The 19094-nt window shown below is 40.2% G+C and overlaps 1 protein-coding gene across 7 annotated transcripts in view; it reads left to right on the forward strand.

The window, feature by feature from the left end:
- Nucleotides 1-15747, forward strand: part of sbno2b (strawberry notch homolog 2b) — a 61362-nt gene extending 45615 nt beyond the window's left edge. For 5 of the 7 annotated variants that reach the window (XM_085263706.1, XM_085263707.1, XM_085263708.1 and 2 more), the window contains 27 exons: nt 165-251; nt 1206-1311; nt 1430-1590; nt 1682-1815; nt 2435-2525; nt 2655-2798; nt 2952-3069; nt 3160-3265; nt 3417-3570; nt 3678-3854; nt 4117-4214; nt 4801-4883; nt 5167-5349; nt 5544-5665; nt 5754-5885; nt 6034-6169; nt 7521-7633; nt 9181-9252; nt 9454-9562; nt 9667-9738; nt 9830-9973; nt 10072-10166; nt 11144-11236; nt 11329-11460; nt 12076-12152; nt 12375-12565; nt 14316-15747. In XM_085263706.1, the coding sequence (XP_085119832.1) occupies nt 165-251; nt 1206-1311; nt 1430-1590; nt 1682-1815; nt 2435-2525; nt 2655-2798; nt 2952-3069; nt 3160-3265; nt 3417-3570; nt 3678-3854; nt 4117-4214; nt 4801-4883; nt 5167-5349; nt 5544-5665; nt 5754-5885; nt 6034-6169; nt 7521-7633; nt 9181-9252; nt 9454-9562; nt 9667-9738; nt 9830-9973; nt 10072-10166; nt 11144-11236; nt 11329-11460; nt 12076-12152; nt 12375-12565; nt 14316-15433 (4248 nt within the window). In that variant the 3' untranslated portion in view covers nt 15434-15747. The remainder of the gene's footprint in view (nt 1-164; nt 252-1205; nt 1312-1429; nt 1591-1681; nt 1816-2434; nt 2526-2654; nt 2799-2951; nt 3070-3159; nt 3266-3416; nt 3571-3677; nt 3855-4116; nt 4215-4800; nt 4884-5166; nt 5350-5543; nt 5666-5753; nt 5886-6033; nt 6170-7520; nt 7634-9180; nt 9253-9453; nt 9563-9666; nt 9739-9829; nt 9974-10071; nt 10167-11143; nt 11237-11328; nt 11461-12075; nt 12153-12374; nt 12566-14315) is intronic. The other 2 variants (XM_085263709.1, XM_085263711.1) reach the window with 2 other exon arrangements.
- Nucleotides 15748-19094: the final 3347 nt, after the last annotated feature.

Genomic DNA, 19094 nt, shown 5'->3' on the forward strand with positions numbered 1-19094 from the left:
ATTTTGTTTAGTGCAGCTTTAGGAGAGTGCCCCATCGCTCTCGTGCACATGCATATAGACACAAATGCACAGGCAGATTACTCTCGACTTTCTTTGCTTTAATCCTTCTTAGGCACAGTGTTTTATTTGAGTTTGTATTTCTTTATTTTATGTTTTTTTGACAGCAGAATGGCACCAGCAGGTTTCAAGGCTTGGCAAGTTTGGAGGATATATCTGCTATTATCAGCACCCCACCTTTAGGAGGATTCCAGGTAGTCACGTTAACCTCTCCAGTCTGATGTTAAAGTTAAACTCCTTGAGCTTACTCATCAGTAATCATATATGGGAATCATATATAAAATATAGATTATGTTTTAGGTCTTATTTGCAGCAGCTGCAGCAGTTCACTCAAAAAATATGCCCAAAATCCTGTCTTGAAGTAATTTGATTTCCATGTAATTCCATTGTGTTATATTAGTTCAATGTAAAACACTAAATTTAATGGAATCTGGTCCAATTAAATTTAATTGATTCGTATATGTTTAGTTAATACCCAGCATATTTCCCTTACTGATTCATTATTTGAATAAATAAACATTAGATTTTTACATATTTCAGTTGCATTTTATTCAAAATTACTGCTTCATGTTTAGGAGGGCAATTCCTTTTTTTGAGTGCATCTTTTAGATGTTTTACACTGAAAACTTAACATGGCTCTCATCTGGGGGTCCCGTTGAATTTAGCAAAACTTCATAAGGTAAATTGTAATGCTCCTGTCTACCATCTGTATTACCACAGGTGACAAAAGCATGGCGGCATATTGTACATGCCACAAATGTACATTACATAAAAAACAGAGATTACTTTGACAGGAAAAGAGGCATTGTAATATTCAGCTGACTGTCAAAAAGAGGTCCTCTCCGTTTCCACTCTCTCTGTCTTTTGTCTGCTTGACTACATTTTTCAAATCTCTCAATTCAATCTCCTTTAATTGGCTTCATGCATTTTATTCACTTGTTATTTTGCTAATTTTCTGGTTAATATTCCTTCTTAAGGAACTTTTCCAGTGTGCATTATCGTCATACTAACTGCTCACCTACTTCTAAATTTCAGCAGTTTTCTCTCTCCTAACTTGTCTTCACCTAAGCTGAAACAACAAAATATTATTCCCAAATGCAACGCTTGCTGTTGTGATTACATTACTGAAGTCTCTGTGGTGCTTCCAGCCTCAGACAACCCAGGCAGCAACAGAAGAGGAAGAGGAGGCCGAGGAAGAAGAAGCAGAGGAACTGGGACATGTAGACACATACGCTGAGTACAAACCTTCCAAATGTAGGCCACTTGAATGAACTTCAACATCAGTTCACCCATTAATTTGTCTGCCTTTTTCCCCCTAATACAACATGACACTCAGTTTATGGTTAACATGTTTTTTTCCTCTTCTCTTCAGCCACTATAGGAATTTCTCATCCTGACATAGTGGTGGAAACAAACACTCTATCCAGTGTCCCTCCTCCTGACATCACATACACTCTGTCCATCCCTGAGTCAACTATTAAAAATGGTCTGCTGTCTGCTCTGCAGCTAGAGGCTATCATATACGCCTGCCAGGTACACATACCAGCACACATTACATGAAGCACTTTTAATGGCGTGACTCTGGAGGCATATTGATCATCATTCGTTCCTTATGCACCCTCAGCAACATGAGGTGATCCTCCAGAACAAGCAGAGGGCCGGCTTTCTGATCGGAGATGGGGCAGGGGTCGGAAAGGGACGCACTGTGGCAGGAATCATCCTGGAGAACTACCTTAAGGGAAGAAAAAAAGCACTATGGTAAGAGTGATAAACATGCTACAACAGATGGGCCAGTAAGAGGCCTGTCTGCATAGTCTGCCGTTTTAATTAAAGCACTCTTAGCAATTTTCAGAAAACGGAAAGACTACGTGAGTTATTTGGTGACCTTTTCTTGACTTCTTCATTACAAAATCACATGAACAGTTTTGGTAAAGTCATAGGGCATTTGAAATCGGCCTACGGAAAATATTTATAATGTGAGCTCGGTGTAATTTCAAAACTATATAAGGGAGTTCAGAAGGTTAAACTGGAGACAGAAATTACTTTCATTTGGATTCCTACATTCAGTTTCTACCAATATTAAGACCAAACATCTCCTTTTATCAGTAAATGTGAGCTTCTAGAAAAGCAATGCAAAGTAGGATTTGTATGAAACTAGAGAATGTTAAGAGTCACCTGTTCCATGAGGCCTCAAAAGGTTAGAGTCAAGAAAAACACTTCTGAGGGGAAAAAAGGACATGACTAATGCGGGCTATGATTAAAAAATAGATCGATTTTCTGATTGGGATTTTTGTCCACCTGCATGATATATCCTGTTTATGCACAGTAGATTTACTGTATGTCAAAGTCGGCTAATTTCCCCTGTCTTTTCCCTCAGGTTCAGCATATCCAATGACCTGAAATTTGATGCAGAGAGAGATCTCAAAGACATAGATGCACCGACTATTCCTGTGCATGCTTTAAACAAGGTGAGTTCAGGTGGAATTTGTGGGTCAAACTGAGAAAATTAGAACAGTTGTTATGTGTGCATGAGCGCAATCGGTGAAGTAGAGCGAAGCACTATTGTGACTTGTTTAATATTTGTTCTGTTCTAACAGATAAAGTACGGTGACACAGCTACCTCAGAAGGAGTCTTGTTTGCAACTTACTCTGCACTGATTGGAGAAAGCCAAGCAGGAGGGCAGCTTCGGACGAGGATCAAACAGATCCTGGATTGGTGCAAACCAGAATTTGATGGAGTTGTATCCTTTAATTTTAATGCCATATTCTTTGTCAATCTAACATAAGCTGTCCTTCGATATGTTGTTCCACATGATTTTCTGACTTAATTTTAACAACCACACATTCAGCAGTGGTTTTTGGTATTTTTTGTCCTTGACTTTGCATCAATATAGATTATTTTTGATGAATGCCACAAAGCCAAGAATGCCACATCTACAAAGATGGGCAAAGCAGTTCTTGACCTGCAAAGCAAGCTGCCGCATGCCAGGGTGGTGTATGCCAGTGCCACAGGTAAGCTAACACACAAATAAACATTCTCGGGCAGGAGAAAAAATACAATAGTAGACTTTAAATCATCGATTTCTGTCATGTCTGTTCCAGGTGCCTCTGAGCCAAAGAACATGATTTATATGAGCCGACTAGGAATTTGGGGTGAGGGCACACCCTTCCGAACCTTTGATGACTTCCTGCATTCCATTGAGAAGAGGTTTGTGGGATGAATTTCACTCTGAAGTTTTTATGTTTTTCAATCATGTGGATCTGTATCTTCAAATTACTGGAACATTCCTTACAGTCAGATTGTGGGAACGGCTGTTGACCAATGATTAAGTTATGTTGAATTATTTATTTGTGTACAGAGGTGTCGGGGCCATGGAGATTGTGGCCATGGACATGAAAGTGAGTGGGATGTACATTGCCAGACAGCTGAGCTTCTCTGGGGTGTCTTTCCGCATTGAAGAGATCGGGCTGGACGGTGACTTCAAAGAGGTCTATAATAAAGCTGCCAAACTGGTGAGGAAATTCAGTGACAGCGTCTGCTGTATTTATATGTTCTTATCTTATTTGAGAAAACTGACAAAAATTTAAACTGAGAATTCGCGTCTGGAATCTGTTTCTAGTGGGCCGAGGCGTTGAAAACGTTCATGCAGGCAGCTGATGAGCTGGGCATGGTCAGCAGGAAGTCTCTTTGGGGGCAGTTCTGGTCGTCTCACCAGCGATTCTTCAAATATCTCTGTATCGCTGCCAAGGTCCGCTCCTTGGTGGAGCTGGCCCAGAAAGAGCTGGAGGCCGGAAAGGTGAGCATAGCACACTGTTGAACTTTGAGTGCATAGATTGTATATGTAAGAGTGCTAATTTGAAACATAGTTTAGTCAGTTGTGTGGGGGGTTTCAGTTCTCTGTGAACAAGCTGGTTTGATTTTGCTTTAGTTGTTCAGGAATTCCACATGGATTTTTGTAATATTTTCCATCGTGATTAGCAGAAGTGAGTCCTAGTAGAAGTTTACTTTAGGTAACACGGCTGGGTCATTGATGTGCGTTTGTGTGTTCTCCACTGCAGTGCATCGTTATTGGACTCCAGTCTACTGGAGAATCGCGCACCAGAGAAGTCTTGGATGAAAATGACGGGCATCTGGACAGATTTGTTTCCGCAGCCGAGTAAGAGAGTATTTCGTCTGTTCGCTTCTGTGTTTCTGTGGTGATGGCTACATATAAAAAAAAAAGACTGCCTGTATCTGAGTTGCAGCTCTTTTAAAACTGAATGCCGAGCCATAGGTGATAACTTTGACACTATTTGAAAGAGTGATTTTCTGCTTGCTGAAAACTATAGTCACAGGTGTCTTCTGTTTCGTTTTCTTGATACACCAAGCTGTCAAATAACAAGAAAGTTTCAAGAAGGACTTTGTCATGACTACATATAGTCATACAGGTCATGTGACATTCTTCACCAGTCAAAGCAGACAACCTTTTATTAGCTGCTAATTGACCAATGACTCATTTGTGAAAAAGAAGAAAAGGAAGTTATAAGGACTTGAACTTGGTTGACCTTAGGTCTGTCACAGCAGACATGCCTTAAAGTCTGAGTGTATTAGTTCACGTTTTCATCTGCCTATCAATACCTGGCACTCATAATTAGGTCAGATCAGGAATACTTGTAATGTCTAATTGCCGCAACAGCCCTAATGTGTTGTGGTTGCTTTGCTGTCAGTTTTAAAGTCTGTTATTCTGCTCTTCTTTGCTCCAGGGGAGTATTCCAGTCTCTTGTAACAAAGCATTTCCCTTCAGAGAAGCAAAGCAGGGAAAAAGCTCCAAGTAACAAGAGAAAACGTAAGTGAATATGAAGATTTAATACAACACTGTAGGATGTTCACCCCTATTGCTGTCTTTTACAATTATTTCATGTACCAAGTGTTCAGTGGACATTTCTATAGTTTGTGTAGCAGTAAAATTGCTCATGTTGTGATTTATAAGTGTATTTGGTGTATTTAGCCTAGCAGCTGGTACTATTTATTCTCAGTTAAAGACATATTTTTTAATCCTATGTCTATTATTGGCCTCTTTTGTGTCGCTTTTGCTAACTCCAATCTCATGCGGTTTAACGAACAATCAGGGAAACCCAGAGGTCGCCAGCCCAAAGTACCCAAGCACAGTATAGAGAACAACGTTGTGATCAACATCACCGATGACAGCAGTAGTGACTCCGATGGCATAGACACAGACTCCAACTCTTCACCAGACTCCCTGCTAGATAATGACGATGTCATCTTTGTGAACCAGACTAGCTACCAGACAGGTAGGCACCATTTCTTTTTTTTGTCCTTCAGCTTGTGTTGTCAGTAACAGTGATACACTGGAAGGTGCTTGTCATTCAAACAGATGCACATCTACTTGATAGCTGCCACTGTAGCCTCACATACCCTGCTATTTTTTATAACTCAACCAGCAAGGGATATATTGTTAATATCTTCCTCTGATTTGTATTTACAGCCAGAATAGAGGAAATGAAGCAGGACCTCCTCAACAAAATAGCAGAACTGGGAAAAGAACTACCTCTCAACACATTGGATGAGCTCATTGACAAGTTTGGTGGACCAGATAAAGTCTCTGAGGTATGACCCTCAACTACAAGCTAACCAGCAGCATCACCTGTCACCTTGACATGTGCAGCTGATGTATATTAACCCCTTTTCTCTCCAGATGACTGGTCGTAAGGGTCGTGTGGTGCGGCGGCCTGACGGCACCGTGCGTTATGAGTCACGAGCTGAGCAAGGGCTTACGATTGACCACATTAATCTCAAGGAGAAAGATCGCTTCATGAGTGGAGAGAAGGTTAGATATTTTACAGTACAAAAAAATGAATCACTGTTTTCATGACTCGAAGGGCTTCAGATCAGATTTCACCAAACAGTGAAATGCTTTAAAAACATTGTTCAATAAGACCTTTCTCCACCAATAAACAAAAACCTGTTTCCTGTAGTTGGTGGCCATCATCTCAGAAGCAGCGAGCTCTGGGATTTCCCTGCAGGCAGACAAGAGAGTGAAAAACCAGAGACGCAGGGTTCACATGACCCTGGAGCTGCCTTGGAGCGCAGACAGGGCTATTCAGCAGTTCGGTAAGTCAGGAAATGTAATCTAACAAAGAGGCTTTAAAAGTTAAAGAGGAGTACATGATTAGAAATAAAAGAAAAGGGCATTTTTTGTGTTATTAACTTACATAAGGATGTCGGGAACCTTTTTTAGACTGAATTTTTGACCTGTCAATATAGTCTGTCTGGTTAAGTTTGTGTCAGACTTCACATAATGGCTTGAATAAAGTTTTTCATCAGTGGTTAACTTTGTCAATGACATAAGTCTTTTTTTTTTTCTGTTGATGAGTGATGTAACCAGTTAAAAGGCTATAAGGCACACTGGACTTATTTTCCTCTTCATCGTAGTTACATCAGCTTTCTATTCCTTACTTCCTTTTAAATTTACCCCTGTGACAAGCAGCAGCATTGAGGTGAAAGGTTGAAAGAGCTTTAGAAGAAAGAGAAGAAATGTGAAGAAGTGTTTTATGTGTTATTTTCATATTGCGATATTCAAATTGAGACAAATGTCTCGCTGAAGGTTTGTTGGTAGATAGAAGCTGTGGTTTCTTTCAGTTACTCTACTTGTGTGGGCTGAACATTTGACCTTTAAAGGTGTTACAGCTGCGAATCTATTTGTAATTAACACCACAAACCCGATCAGTATTTGATTTTTTTATATACGTAAATGCCAAAGCAGAGCACTAAACTAAATAAGGTCATCAATTTTCTGCTTAAACCACCTCAGTGATTCTTCAGGCGGACTAAGTTTCTCATACCGAGAAGCTTAGTCTGACACTTACATATACACACACATACTGTACAAACACAGACATGCTTATTTACTCATAAGAGGTTCTATGGAAGTTGAAGGGACTTCCTTAGAACAATCTTGTGTAAAGAGTTTTTGTTTTCATTTTTAGGTGGGAGGATCTGAGTGTCAAGATCAGATTTCAGTCATATGACTGGAGATCTTATCATCTCACCAATAATGTCCTCTTCATACTTTTCAGTTTCTAATTTATTGTTTCTAATCGCACCTCACTAGTGTACTGTACTAACATATAACTTGTGTGTGTGTTATTTTATTTACATTTATGGGTGTTTCATAGTTAGTTGAGATTGGCACAGCCTGTAACATAAAAATGAGCTGTTGTAAACCAAACGTCATCACAAAAATGTACAATACCTGATTTCTCCTACACATAGCAACATATCTTGCTTGTTTTATTTATCTGTATAAAGGTTTTACAGGATGTTCATTAGCAGTACAACGCTTATCTGTAAAGTTAAAGATTTGAGATTGAAGGATTTAACAGTCAGACAGTAGTCTTAATATCTTTAAATGTTTTGCATGTACAAAAAATGTCTTATTGCTATTTTATTCTCATCGTTCCAGGTCGGACTCATCGGTCCAATCAGGTGACAGCCCCTGAGTACATCTTTCTCATCTCAGAGTTGGCTGGGGAGAGACGTTTTGCCTCCATTGTGGCTAAGAGACTAGAGAGTCTGGTAAATATGAACAGTCTTTCAGTTGTGTGTGGGTTGGTGTTGCATTTGCTGTTGTTATTTTGCACAATTATCTTGAAGTGTCTCTCAGGGGGAAATAGCTGTTTATATGTTGTTGTCTTATGGAGTGTGAGAAGAACTGTTTCAGTGTAAACAGAGACGATCTGAGTTATGTGTTTATCGATCGGAGTGCTCCGGGCTGTTCGTGACTCCGCCGTTCATTTCTTAAACCTGCCCTCACCCTCTGTCCTTCCTGTTGTGTGGGATACTCCCTAGTCTTAAAGCGCTCCATAGTCGTCTTTATTGTTGGTTCCCTTGATGTTATATCAACTTTTCTCCACAAACCTCAAGAGATTCTGGGTCTTTCCCTTCTCCAGCTCAGTAACGGAAAACTGAACAAGCAGAAAAAGCAAAAAGAGGTTGTCTGGATAATTTATAAGTGTAGCTATTTTCCGTAATTATCGATGCATTTCTGCACTAGCAGCCATTTATTTCCATAGTGACACAGCATGACAGTTCTTTTGGGAAAAGGGCAGAGAGGGTGTAGGGGATGGTGGTTACAGGAAGTCATTCCTGCATTTGCCAGCTATGTGTGGTAAATCTGTATCAAGAATATGGCACGTGGTCTGCCTGCCTGCCTGCCTGCTTGAACTTGATACAGCTCCAGTGCACACATTTCAGTCGAACTGAACAGCTGAACACCTTTGCAACAGTCTGACTCCAGATCAGCAGTCAAATCATATTTGGCTAAAACATTCATTTGTTTTGGTATCTTAAGGTTTTTGCCTGTGTGAGCAGAGCTAGCAGCTGGCTTTAAGACTGATCCACTGTTGACTTTGTCTAAATTTTCTGTTAACTTTGTTGCCTACTTCCATCACACGTTGGACTCACTGCACACTCGGTCTCTTTGCAAAATGTTGTTTGAAGATTAACTGAACCACAATATCATGTCAGCACGTTGCACATAGAAAACGTTTGTTTTCACACCTGAACCTCGTGGGTTTCCTTTGACACGTTTGGGCCAAGAGCGGGCTCTGCATCCTCATGCATTTACACTAGTGTGTGTGTGCGTGTGTCCTTATTTCAGTGTTTTTGGGGTTTGTTTGGGTTTTTTTCCTCCGTGTTATATGCTCCACACCCATCACTGGTGCATTGTAGAATCACCTTTTAACTATATATTAACTGAATTGATGGATATGTCAGATAAGCAACAACTGGGTATTTTTATAGTTGTTGTTTTTGGGGGGGTTTTCAAATTTTTCAAGTTACTACAGCAGCTGAGCTTTGAAATCAGACATTTCTGGCTTAAAACACTACAAATCCAGAGTAAATTGAAATTGCAAGGCATTATTTTCCAATATTATTTCTGCACAGTAGAATTGCACTAAACAGTGAAGACAGATTTCATAACTTCCTCTGACAGTTTCACACCAGCAGCACCGACTCTGGTTCTGTTAGCGTGACTGCTGATGATGTAAATGTAATATTTTAGTAATAGTAATAATAGTATATTGATTTGATAGTAATACTGTTTGTAATCCACTGTGCAGGGTGCATTAACCCATGGAGACAGAAGAGCCACAGAAACCAGAGACCTGAGCAGATACAACTTTGAGAACAAGGTATGCAAACCTAAGAAGCTTTTAAAATTGTACCCAACCTTTGTATCTAAAATGTTTTGTGCTCTTAATTTGAGGTGTATGGAGTTTGTCTTGCTTTTAGCATTTTATAGCATATTTTATGTAAACACTTAATCTGCAGTGCTTAAAAAGCCTTATGAGATCATCTGTCTTTACTAATTTCACCTTACTTCTTTTTTGCAGTACGGTACCAAGGCTCTGGATAAAATTACCAAAGCAATTGTTGGCTTCATAGATAACAAGGTGCCCCCTCCCAAAGGCTACCCAGGGGGTGATTCCATGTTCTTCAGAGGTATGTTCATATTTTGGTTCAGTGTAAGCAGAGAATATCATCAGCAAATGAAAGTTTAGTGCAGCTGTAGAAAAACGGTTCTGTTTTTTGTTTTTCACTTCCAGACATGAAAGCTGGAATGGTTGATGTTGGGATTTTATGTAAGGAGCCCCGCATTGGAAACAACAATGAGAAAGGTAGAGTATACGGACAGATTTCTTTCTCTGTATTTGGTATTTGAGATGAATAAACAAAATTTGAAGTCAATTGCTTGTTTGTTTTTCTCAGACTGCAGCATTACAAAGTTCCTAAATCGCATCCTGGGTCTGGAGGTCCACAAACAGAACCATCTCTTCCAATACTTCACTGACAACTTTGACTATCTCATAGAGAAGGATAAAAAGGAGGGCAAATATGACATGGGAATCCTAGGTATGGAGATCAAGTGTAATTCTAAAATAGAAGGATGTCAATGAATTCATTCAGCAGCTGCAAATGTTCATCACTTTCTTCTACTCTGTCGCTGACAGACCTTGCCCCAGGTAACGATGAGATTTATGAGGAGACACAGGAAACTTTCTTGACGGCTGGAAATCCTCAGGATGGCCAGGTTGTTCTGTATAAGGTAGGCTTGCATAACTTGATTTCAGGTCTACAAGTATACATTTCTTTGGAGTAGAGCATATGCAATGTTAAATGTGTCGATGACAGTGAAGTTGCATACAGCAGGATTAGAAAAGTATTTACTTCCTGCAGATAACCACAGCAGTACAGTGGCTTATTTGTGAACGGCCAGGCAGAAGTGTTGTTTGATATGGCATTATCAGTAACATATTCAAAACAGTGATGTGCCTGCAGCATCTGCAAAGTAACAGCAAACTATATAAAACATGTAAACTATGACTACACAGGAGAAGGCCTAGCTATGTAATATATATTAGGCCTATGTTAGGTAGTGTTGCCCACAATGGCAATGCTATGCTATGCTACTTATCTTTTTGATGCTCTTGCAATTTAATGATAATTTATTGTATGTATTAATATCAAAGTTAGAGCACCAGACCTTACAATTTTTCAAATAATATTATTAAATTGCAAACACAGAGTACATTATAAATATCACTGAGTTCATTTAGATTTTTTGACAATACTTGAACGGGTACAATTAAATAAGTTCCTCATAACGTGCAGTCCCCCAGGTAACTCAAGCAACTACCTCTGTAGTTAAGAGCTTGGATTGATGTCATAGTGCCAGCGGTAAGACTGTGATCACGCAGGTTTGGCCCTGGAGCTATGGAGCCTATGTAGATACTAGCAGGTGGCACAGGATAATTACTGGTATCCTCTGCTTTTAGCTTTTGGCTGCAGGCTAACCTACAGTTGATGTTTCAAAGTTGGCAGCCACTCAGGACTCCTGCACAAGAAAACCAGTTTACCCAGTATAAAGGGCGTATTTCATACATACATTAAAGTGGTTGTATTCATGTATTTATAGATATTAATAGTTTCTGAAGTCATACCAGCAGTGTGTAGGTGTGGGGCAGTTTGACTCCCTCTCTTTCACAGCACATGCTTTAGACTCTGATCTTTTTCCTCCTACAGATCAGTGTGGACAGGGGCATGCCCTGGGATGAGGCCTACAAGAAATCACTGAACCTCAGCGGCCATGATGAGGGATTCTACCTGTCTATGAAGGTGAGTTCACGTTATGATAAACAGTTTAACTAACTTTGTCTCTTTGACAGTGCAAAAAAAAAAACAACACTCTCTGTGGCCTCTGTTCACAGCTTCGAGGTAACTATCCATGTGTGCTGCTAGCTGAGCAAGGAAGAGGGAAGAACTTTGTGGTCTATAAGCCCAACATCGGCAAGCAGACTCACCCTGAGAGTCTGGAAAAACTGCACCAAAAGTACAGAAAGGTAAGAGTTTCACAGTCTATTAGTTCTGTCTTTGTATTGGTTTTGTGTTACATTTGAGTCTTTTGATTTTTTTTCCCCCTCAATTTGGCATTAAAATGCATCTTTTTTCATTTCTGAAAATGGGGAACATTGGGAAAACACAAAGTCTGACATTTTCTGGACCAAGTGTTCCTCTGTCATTGCTCCGGGTGTATATTTATATATATTCGGTCTCTGCTGCCACCTTGTGGACATTTAGGTGTGCTGACCAGATAAGGCTTAATGCTCTCCAAAGACAAAGTGTGGCAACATTTTACAGACTTAAAACCTTTAATGTTATATATTAATAGTAAATTTAAAGAGTGAGCTCTTATTTTCTTTACAGTTCTGTTGTTTATTAAGGCTATAGCTGTTTCCCTTCCCTGCTTTAAAACTGCTAATCATTGACCTTTCACCATAAGCCCATTGAAAATAACTTGTTTTTCCCCTTTGACACAATTATTGTTTTAAATGAGAAAAGGGTGTAGTTTGTGCTTTGTTTTGAACTTGAAAATCTCACTTCTGCATTGGTAAAAATATGTAATGAGTGACTACTTGGCTGACTTTTAGGCTTTTGCATTTCTTCCTTTTTTTTAGGTGACCCCTGAGGAAGCCAGGGACTGCTGGGAGAACCAGTTCACCTTCTCCTTCAAGAAATGCAGTCACGCTAACTGGTAAGCAGGAATCCACAATGTCCCTTAGGATTAATAAATCCTACCAGGCTGGTAATTATTAGGATTCAGTCAATGGTTTTTAAATCAAATGCCATTCCCAAGAGCTAGCCACGAAGAAATTACCTCCAAATCTCACATCTTGTACCTTAGCTTGCCATACAGTCACACTAAAAGAGTGATTTATGATGTGTTTTCACCATTTCTTCTTTGCTCTCTCTGCAGGAATGGGAAGTGTAAGAAAATTGAGGAAGGCCAGGAGTGTCTGCAGGGCATGCGCCTCCGTCAGTATCACATGCTGTGTGGAGCTCTGTTACGAGTGTGGAAGCGCGTCTCTGATGTGGTGTCTGACATCACCAACAGCAGCATCCTGCAGATTGTCCGCCTTAAAACAAAGCAGCATAACAAACAAGTCGGTTAGTATCTCTGACTGCCTGAAGTGAAGTGCAGTTTGAGGACAGCTTCTTCACTGTTCTTTTAATCCCTAAACATCTAGCTCAGAATTTAAAATGTGAATTTTATTGACCCCGATGTTGTTTTGATGGTAAGATGTGGTGCTGCTGTCCAAGTGCTGACACATCATTATCTAAAATTGAGGAAATGAAAAAGTTCCATATTTTCCTTATTCGTTTCTGCTGAGCTCCTGTGCGCATTACGTTAACGCTGACCCACACAGGACGTGTCGCAATTCACCTCAAGATCCATGAAAACACACTCGTGATTATTGTCTCTCTACACCGCACATATATCTTTAGTTTCTAAGTTGTTCCTGTCTGATTTTTCTTATTTGGCCATTCATTTGAAGAAAATGAATAGCATGACGTTATAATCAGCTGCCTGTGTCATGTCACATATGGACTTGGACTGCAGTCTGCTCTGCAACCGTGGCAAGCTCAGCCTACTAGCAGATGCAGTAGTTCTCTCTCTGCTGCAGCCTTTCTGCTTAGTAGTGTGGAAGCAATGAATGCACATTAAAGTACACATTACCTTTATGCTGTCTTATTTACTATACTTAGTGATGCATGTGCTGTGATATCCAGCCATCTGACTTCTCAACCATCCAGGTGACAGTGGGCATAAGAGTCGTCAGTCAATCACAGGACTGATGCATAGAGATGGACAATCATTCTCATTAATTAATACAGATTAATTAATGTCCTGTTGTTATTAGGGCTGGGCCATATCATACCATTCACGGTAATACGGTATAATGTTGGGCAACGATAAGAAAATGAAATATCGCGATAGATTATGGGTAAAACGCACATGCACAGTGCCTTTGTTTTCATACGCACATGGCAGAAAAAGCATGGCGGCGACGGAGAATGAGGGACGAAAGCGGGTCGTTGAATGAAACGGATGAACCAGAATTGTTTTGTAAAAATGCTGCAACTTCAGTGGTGTGGAACTGGTTTAGCTTACGTCCGTCAGATACACAACAAAGCACTATTTTTGGTAGCGCATGCTAGCGGGCCGTCGTTATTACCGTGTTTTTTGGAAAATACGGCACACTTAAAATCAATCCTTTGATTTTTCTGAAAATCGACAGAGCCCCTTATAATCCCGTGTGTCTTATGTATGAATTCTGGTTGTGTTTCCTGACCTCGAAACGATTTTATGTTTACACGGCGCTCGAAACTCTGTCAAATGTTTTAGTACGACTTTTCTAAGCTATGAACCCGCACCGCTTGATGGATTGTTGGAGCATTACGGCTATCATAGGCAGGAGCCTCGTGGAGTGATACGTACTGTGCTTCAACATAATATTACTGTATTGTGTGTGTATAACCTCTTTTTACGTTTTGTGGACATTATACATGGTTATGCTGAGGATATGTCGGCCAATTTCCACTGGAAATGCCTTTTGGTTAAACTGTCAGCGAGGAATTTGCACTGTAAAATTTTTATATAACTTTAATGCACATAAAAACAGCTGCTTGTTTAAGTGAAAATACATAGATTTTTTTTTTTTGCACTAATAAAGTTGTGGAGATGCAAAGTATTTTGTCTAGAGTCAGTTATATTGTCAGTTATATCATTATCGCAAATTTTCAAATGTATATCGTGATAAATATTTTTGGTCATATTGCCCTGCTCTAGTTGTTATTGTAAAGCTGATAAAAGATTGAGGATTTATCTTACTGATAACTGTGTCATCTCTCTCAGGTATCAAGATCCCAGAGAACTGCGTTCCTCGCGTACGGGACGAGCTGCTGCAGATGGATGACGAGGTGAAGAAGAGGCGAAAAGAGAAAGAGCAGGCTGCTGAGAATGAGCGCAAGCGCAAGCTTGAGTACCTGCAGGGGCACAGACAGCTCGTGGAAAATCTAACCAACCACAAAACCATGCATACTCAGTCCCTCACTCAGCCTTTTGACCCAAGATTCCCACTCCAACACAGAATGCACCCCCAAGTCCAGCCCACCTTACCACACCTCAGTTCAGCCCTCTTGGCCTTACCGATAAATTCTAGCCAAACCCAGCAAAGGACCCATAACAGCTGGTCCAACAATCCGAGTTCCTTCTCCAACACCAACCAGAGCTCTCTGAACAGCTCAGTTAGCCTCAATCTCTCACCGTTTTACTCACCCGCCTACATGAACACTTTTCAACAAACGAAGAACCTGCCTCCTTCACTCCATCAGACCAAGCAGCCTTCCAGTTTGTCTTCCAAAAGTCCTTTCGACGATATCTTAGACCTTACCATGAGCTCTCCATCTCCCTCTCCAGACACCACAGAGGGCGGACTCAATCTGGACACTCTGACAAACAACTCTACAGCGTTTGCAGAGGATTTTAATCTAGAGTCTCTCATCTCTCAGACTGCACCAAACGTCCAGCATGCTGCGCAAGTACAGCTGCCTCTCATGCTGCAGCAGCCTCTTCAGGCCTCGCAGCAGCAACAGCAGCAGCAGAACCACAACTTGCTGGCCAATAACCACCATGACTTATTAGATTATTTTGACATATCCCTTTCCCCTCAGATAGCCACACAGAAAGCCAGCCCTTCGTCTTCTACCTCCTCCTGCTCTTCCTCCACGTCCTCCACGTCTTCTGTGTCAAACAACATGGGTTCTCTCTTCTCCAACCCGTCGCCCAACTCTTTGTTTTCCAGCTCTTCCTCTCACTTCCCCCCAGCCTATCTCCTCGCTTCATCAGACTCTGGTCCCTTACCCAACGGCAACTGCAGCTCCGGCGCTCTTGACGTCCGCGAGGCTTTGAACAGCATGCTACAGGCCGGACCGGACCGCAAATCTGTCATTCAGTACAGGCCGCAAGAGTGAGAGCTCATCGGGCTCATCTGGACTTTATCTTTAGTTTTTTTCTTGTTGTTTTGTTTTTGTTATGTCTCTTAGAGCAGATGGTGTCTTGTTTGCTGCTGTCTTTGATCGCAACCTTGGACCTACTCCCTCTCCCCTCAGGGCCTATAGTCAAGTCACTGCCTGTCCTGCGTTGGGCTCACCCTTCTCTTTATCCATGTGTAGCGTTCACTTGCTTTAGGCTGTTGAGGTAACGACGGGCTCGATCAATATTCGATTTCTGCACCAAAGTGTGTCCTCCACGGTAAAAGGCAGCTGTTTAAAAATAAAAGGAGATGGGTGGGGGGGAGGAGGGGGAAAAAGAGGACGGGATAACTTTATTTTATCGAACATACGAGCTGTTGAGGTGCGGAAATCTCTAATAAACCTCCTGCTGCTGATTTTTCTCGAGGTATGATTGGTGAGTTGCTGGAAGCTCTAAATGCCTTTCACTAGTTAAAACCGCATCTTTAAACTTTGCTTTACTGTTACTACATTCACGGCTGTATGCAAGGCTTTGGTTTGAGTGAAACACGAGGTAGTCGAACTGGAAGACGCATGAAATCGTTTAGCTGATTAGCCATGAAATGCCTCAGATTTCCTTTTCTTTTTTCCTTTCCCTTCTACGCACTCCCTCCTGTTTGTCTCCCTGCTTGTATGAACACTAGTGTGAGGAAAAAAGGGAGAGGATGAGCAGCCTGCTGTTGCAAACAGTGCCTTTGGAAAAAGTCTTTAAATGCAGTCTTTAAAATCCATGTAGCCTAATGTATAGATTTGTACTCTTGAGCGTTGGTTTCGATTTTAATTTAATACGGTGTATTTGTATGAAACTTTTGGGGCCCATGGTGAGTCAGGCAGTCGTCGTTTGTGTTACACTATGCTGGTGTTGGGTTTCAGGAAGGCGCCTCCTTTGAGCCTGCATGTGCTTGTGTGATTGTCTGTGTAGCTGTCCACAAACGTTTATCTACACCCCTTTCTCCCCTTTTAATTTCACTTGACGCCCATTTTTGTTTTGGAAATCCTCAGGAAAATCTTGTGTATTTTTTTTTTTTATCTTTCTGTGTGGATGTGTCATTTTTTGACCAACACTGATACCCGAACCTGTTCACGGTCTCTAATTCTAAAGGATCACAAAGAATTTCTATTGTTCTGAAAAGAAAGCGCCCCCGTCTCTTTGCTAGTATCAGAGTAATTTATTGTTTCCTCTTGAGCACTGTTTTTCACATGAATTCAACCTATACTAAAAAATAAAACATCCAGTTTCCATTTGAGGCTCTAGAAAGCTTTTGAAAGATGCGTGTACATGTGTATGATAGTACATATTTAAAAACCTGTGAGGTCTGGCCATGTTTGTGTGATGCACTGTAGTTGGTTTGTGACAAAATGCGCAGAGGAGTTAAAGCGATCAAAAAGCAATAAAAACCATGTTATATGTTCGTTATGAAACAAACGCTTCAGTACTGTTTACGCTCAACAGGCAAAGCTTTTTGGTTACCTTTGCATGGTGTGAATCGTCTTTATTTCTATTATGCTTTGAAATATTTTAGTTAAATACATTTTAAATTCATTGTTATTAAAAAAAAAAGTTATTTGTTATTTATATTTAAGGGATATTTAGATTTTAGATACATTATCTTGCTTATTGTAATAGTTAAGGACATGTTTGGTCAGGGAAGTTACTCATTTTCAAGATTGCTATAAAACAAATTCTATTATTACCTGCCACCAAATAACATTGCACTGTTCTACTGCTGTACAGCGTCTGGATTTATTTCTGCTCGTTTTACTTTTGCTTTTCTCAAACGCAATTGTTTCTCCCACTCGTAGAGCTTTTTTTTTCTCTTGTCAGGCCTTCAGTTTGCAGAGAGATACCAAAGTATTCCACAGGCACCCCTAAAGTTACTGGCTCTAAGATATCAGACATTTATCAATCTCAGGAAGAAACCTACAGGAGGCGTAACGTCAGGGCGTTAGCAGAAATATATCAGTTCCCCTTTTAAGGATGATGAAACTAATGAGTATTTGTGCTATTTTTTCTTAACTCTGTGCTGTGACTCTTGCTGTATTTATGTTTTAGACTTAATGTGATGGGTTTGTTGTTTGTCCTTGTGAAAATGTCAGTGGTTCTAAATATTTATGCCTTCTTAGGGCAAAGATCAAAGGCTGTTTCTTTTAAGAAACATTATTTTTCTGTGGACAGTTTTGTTTTTTTCTTCGAACCATGTTAACGCTGACCCGTTCTCCCGTCGACTCACACCTGGGTTATATTAAAACGTGCAATTAATCTGTCCAAGCCTTCGCCCCTCCCTGCTTCTGTGTTTAGGGTTTAGGATGACTGATTCGTTGTTTTTTTCTGTGTGCAGAATAATACTGCAGCTACCCTTCGTTTCACTTTTAATAATATTCGTCAGGCACATTCCCAGACACCAGTCTGCAAACGTTTTGCCTTTGATTTTGTTTTTATAGTCACGGAAATAAAGCTTTATGCATTTGAGGGATATGGACAGCAGTTTTTAGGAAAGAAAATTCTTCATTCGTTTAGTTAGGCCTGTAATCATTTTTATCATTTTGCACTAAGAATGGCATAATCAAGTTACTGTTCTCCTGTTGGTTTTGATTGAGCGTCGCACGCTTGATGTATTTCTGTTCTTCAGTGGATTGCTCTGTGTATACTTTAACCATCTTTCTTGTTTCTCCCACCAGTTGCATATATATAAATGTTATCACCTTCAAATAATTTATTGCTAACAAAACACAAAATGAAACAAAAAAAACATGCTACTGATTGTATGTATTTTTAAACAAAGCCTATTTTTCCTGTAAAAACAAAACTGTGTTCAGCACTTTTATTCTGGGTTGTGCTTTTGTTTTCTATATATTTATAATTTAGATCCAAATGTATATATTGTAAAATTTGTGCCTTTCAACTAATTCTTAAAAAAAATAAAAGTTTTCTACTTATTAAAGGAAGGACGATATAAAATTGCGGTCTTTGAAAACAGATTAAAAACTTGAAGATTGCTCAAACTGAGTGTCGTGTGTTCATTCTGTCTGTCGCCCGCGGGCTTGTTGTACAGTTTTTGCGCGGCATTGCTCCCCATTTTAAAAACATGGAGCTAAAAAAGGGAGCAGATTAACTCTGCAAATGTTTGTGTTCAGCAGGGGACCCCCCCCCCCCTTTTTTTTTTTTTTCACTAAATATTAATATGATATTTTCTGCCAGTGGTGTGCAGCGGTATCATCAAACACGAGAATAATCGGATAAATGAATCACAACACACCAGATAACAGAGCCTCTGTGTAAACGCACCTGGTATTTCTTTCTGGGGAGAAATAGAGCACACTGTCTACTTTAAGCACCTTCTAATAAAACACATTTGTTGCCACGGGGAGGGCTGGTCTTAAAATGTGCAGGCCAAGGTTGCAATAATAGACTAAACTACAACTGGGGAAAGTGTATTATTGAAATCTTGCTCTGAAAGAATTGAAGGAAACGCTTGATCATCACAGTATCCTGCAAACTCAGCCCAACAGTGGGCAGTTTAGTTTCAGTCATTCAGTGTGTTTGATCAAACTTTCAAAACGAGCAGCATTTTGTATTTGTTTTTAATTATTTATTCCTACACAGCTTTCATAAAAACATTGA

This window comes from Mchenga conophoros, linkage group LG23 (genome assembly GCF_057382185.1).
Source record: "Mchenga conophoros isolate Kocher_MC1m ecotype Shallow Benthic linkage group LG23, M_conophoros_male_GT1.1, whole genome shotgun sequence".
Taxonomy (NCBI): domain Eukaryota; kingdom Metazoa; phylum Chordata; class Actinopteri; order Cichliformes; family Cichlidae; genus Mchenga; species Mchenga conophoros.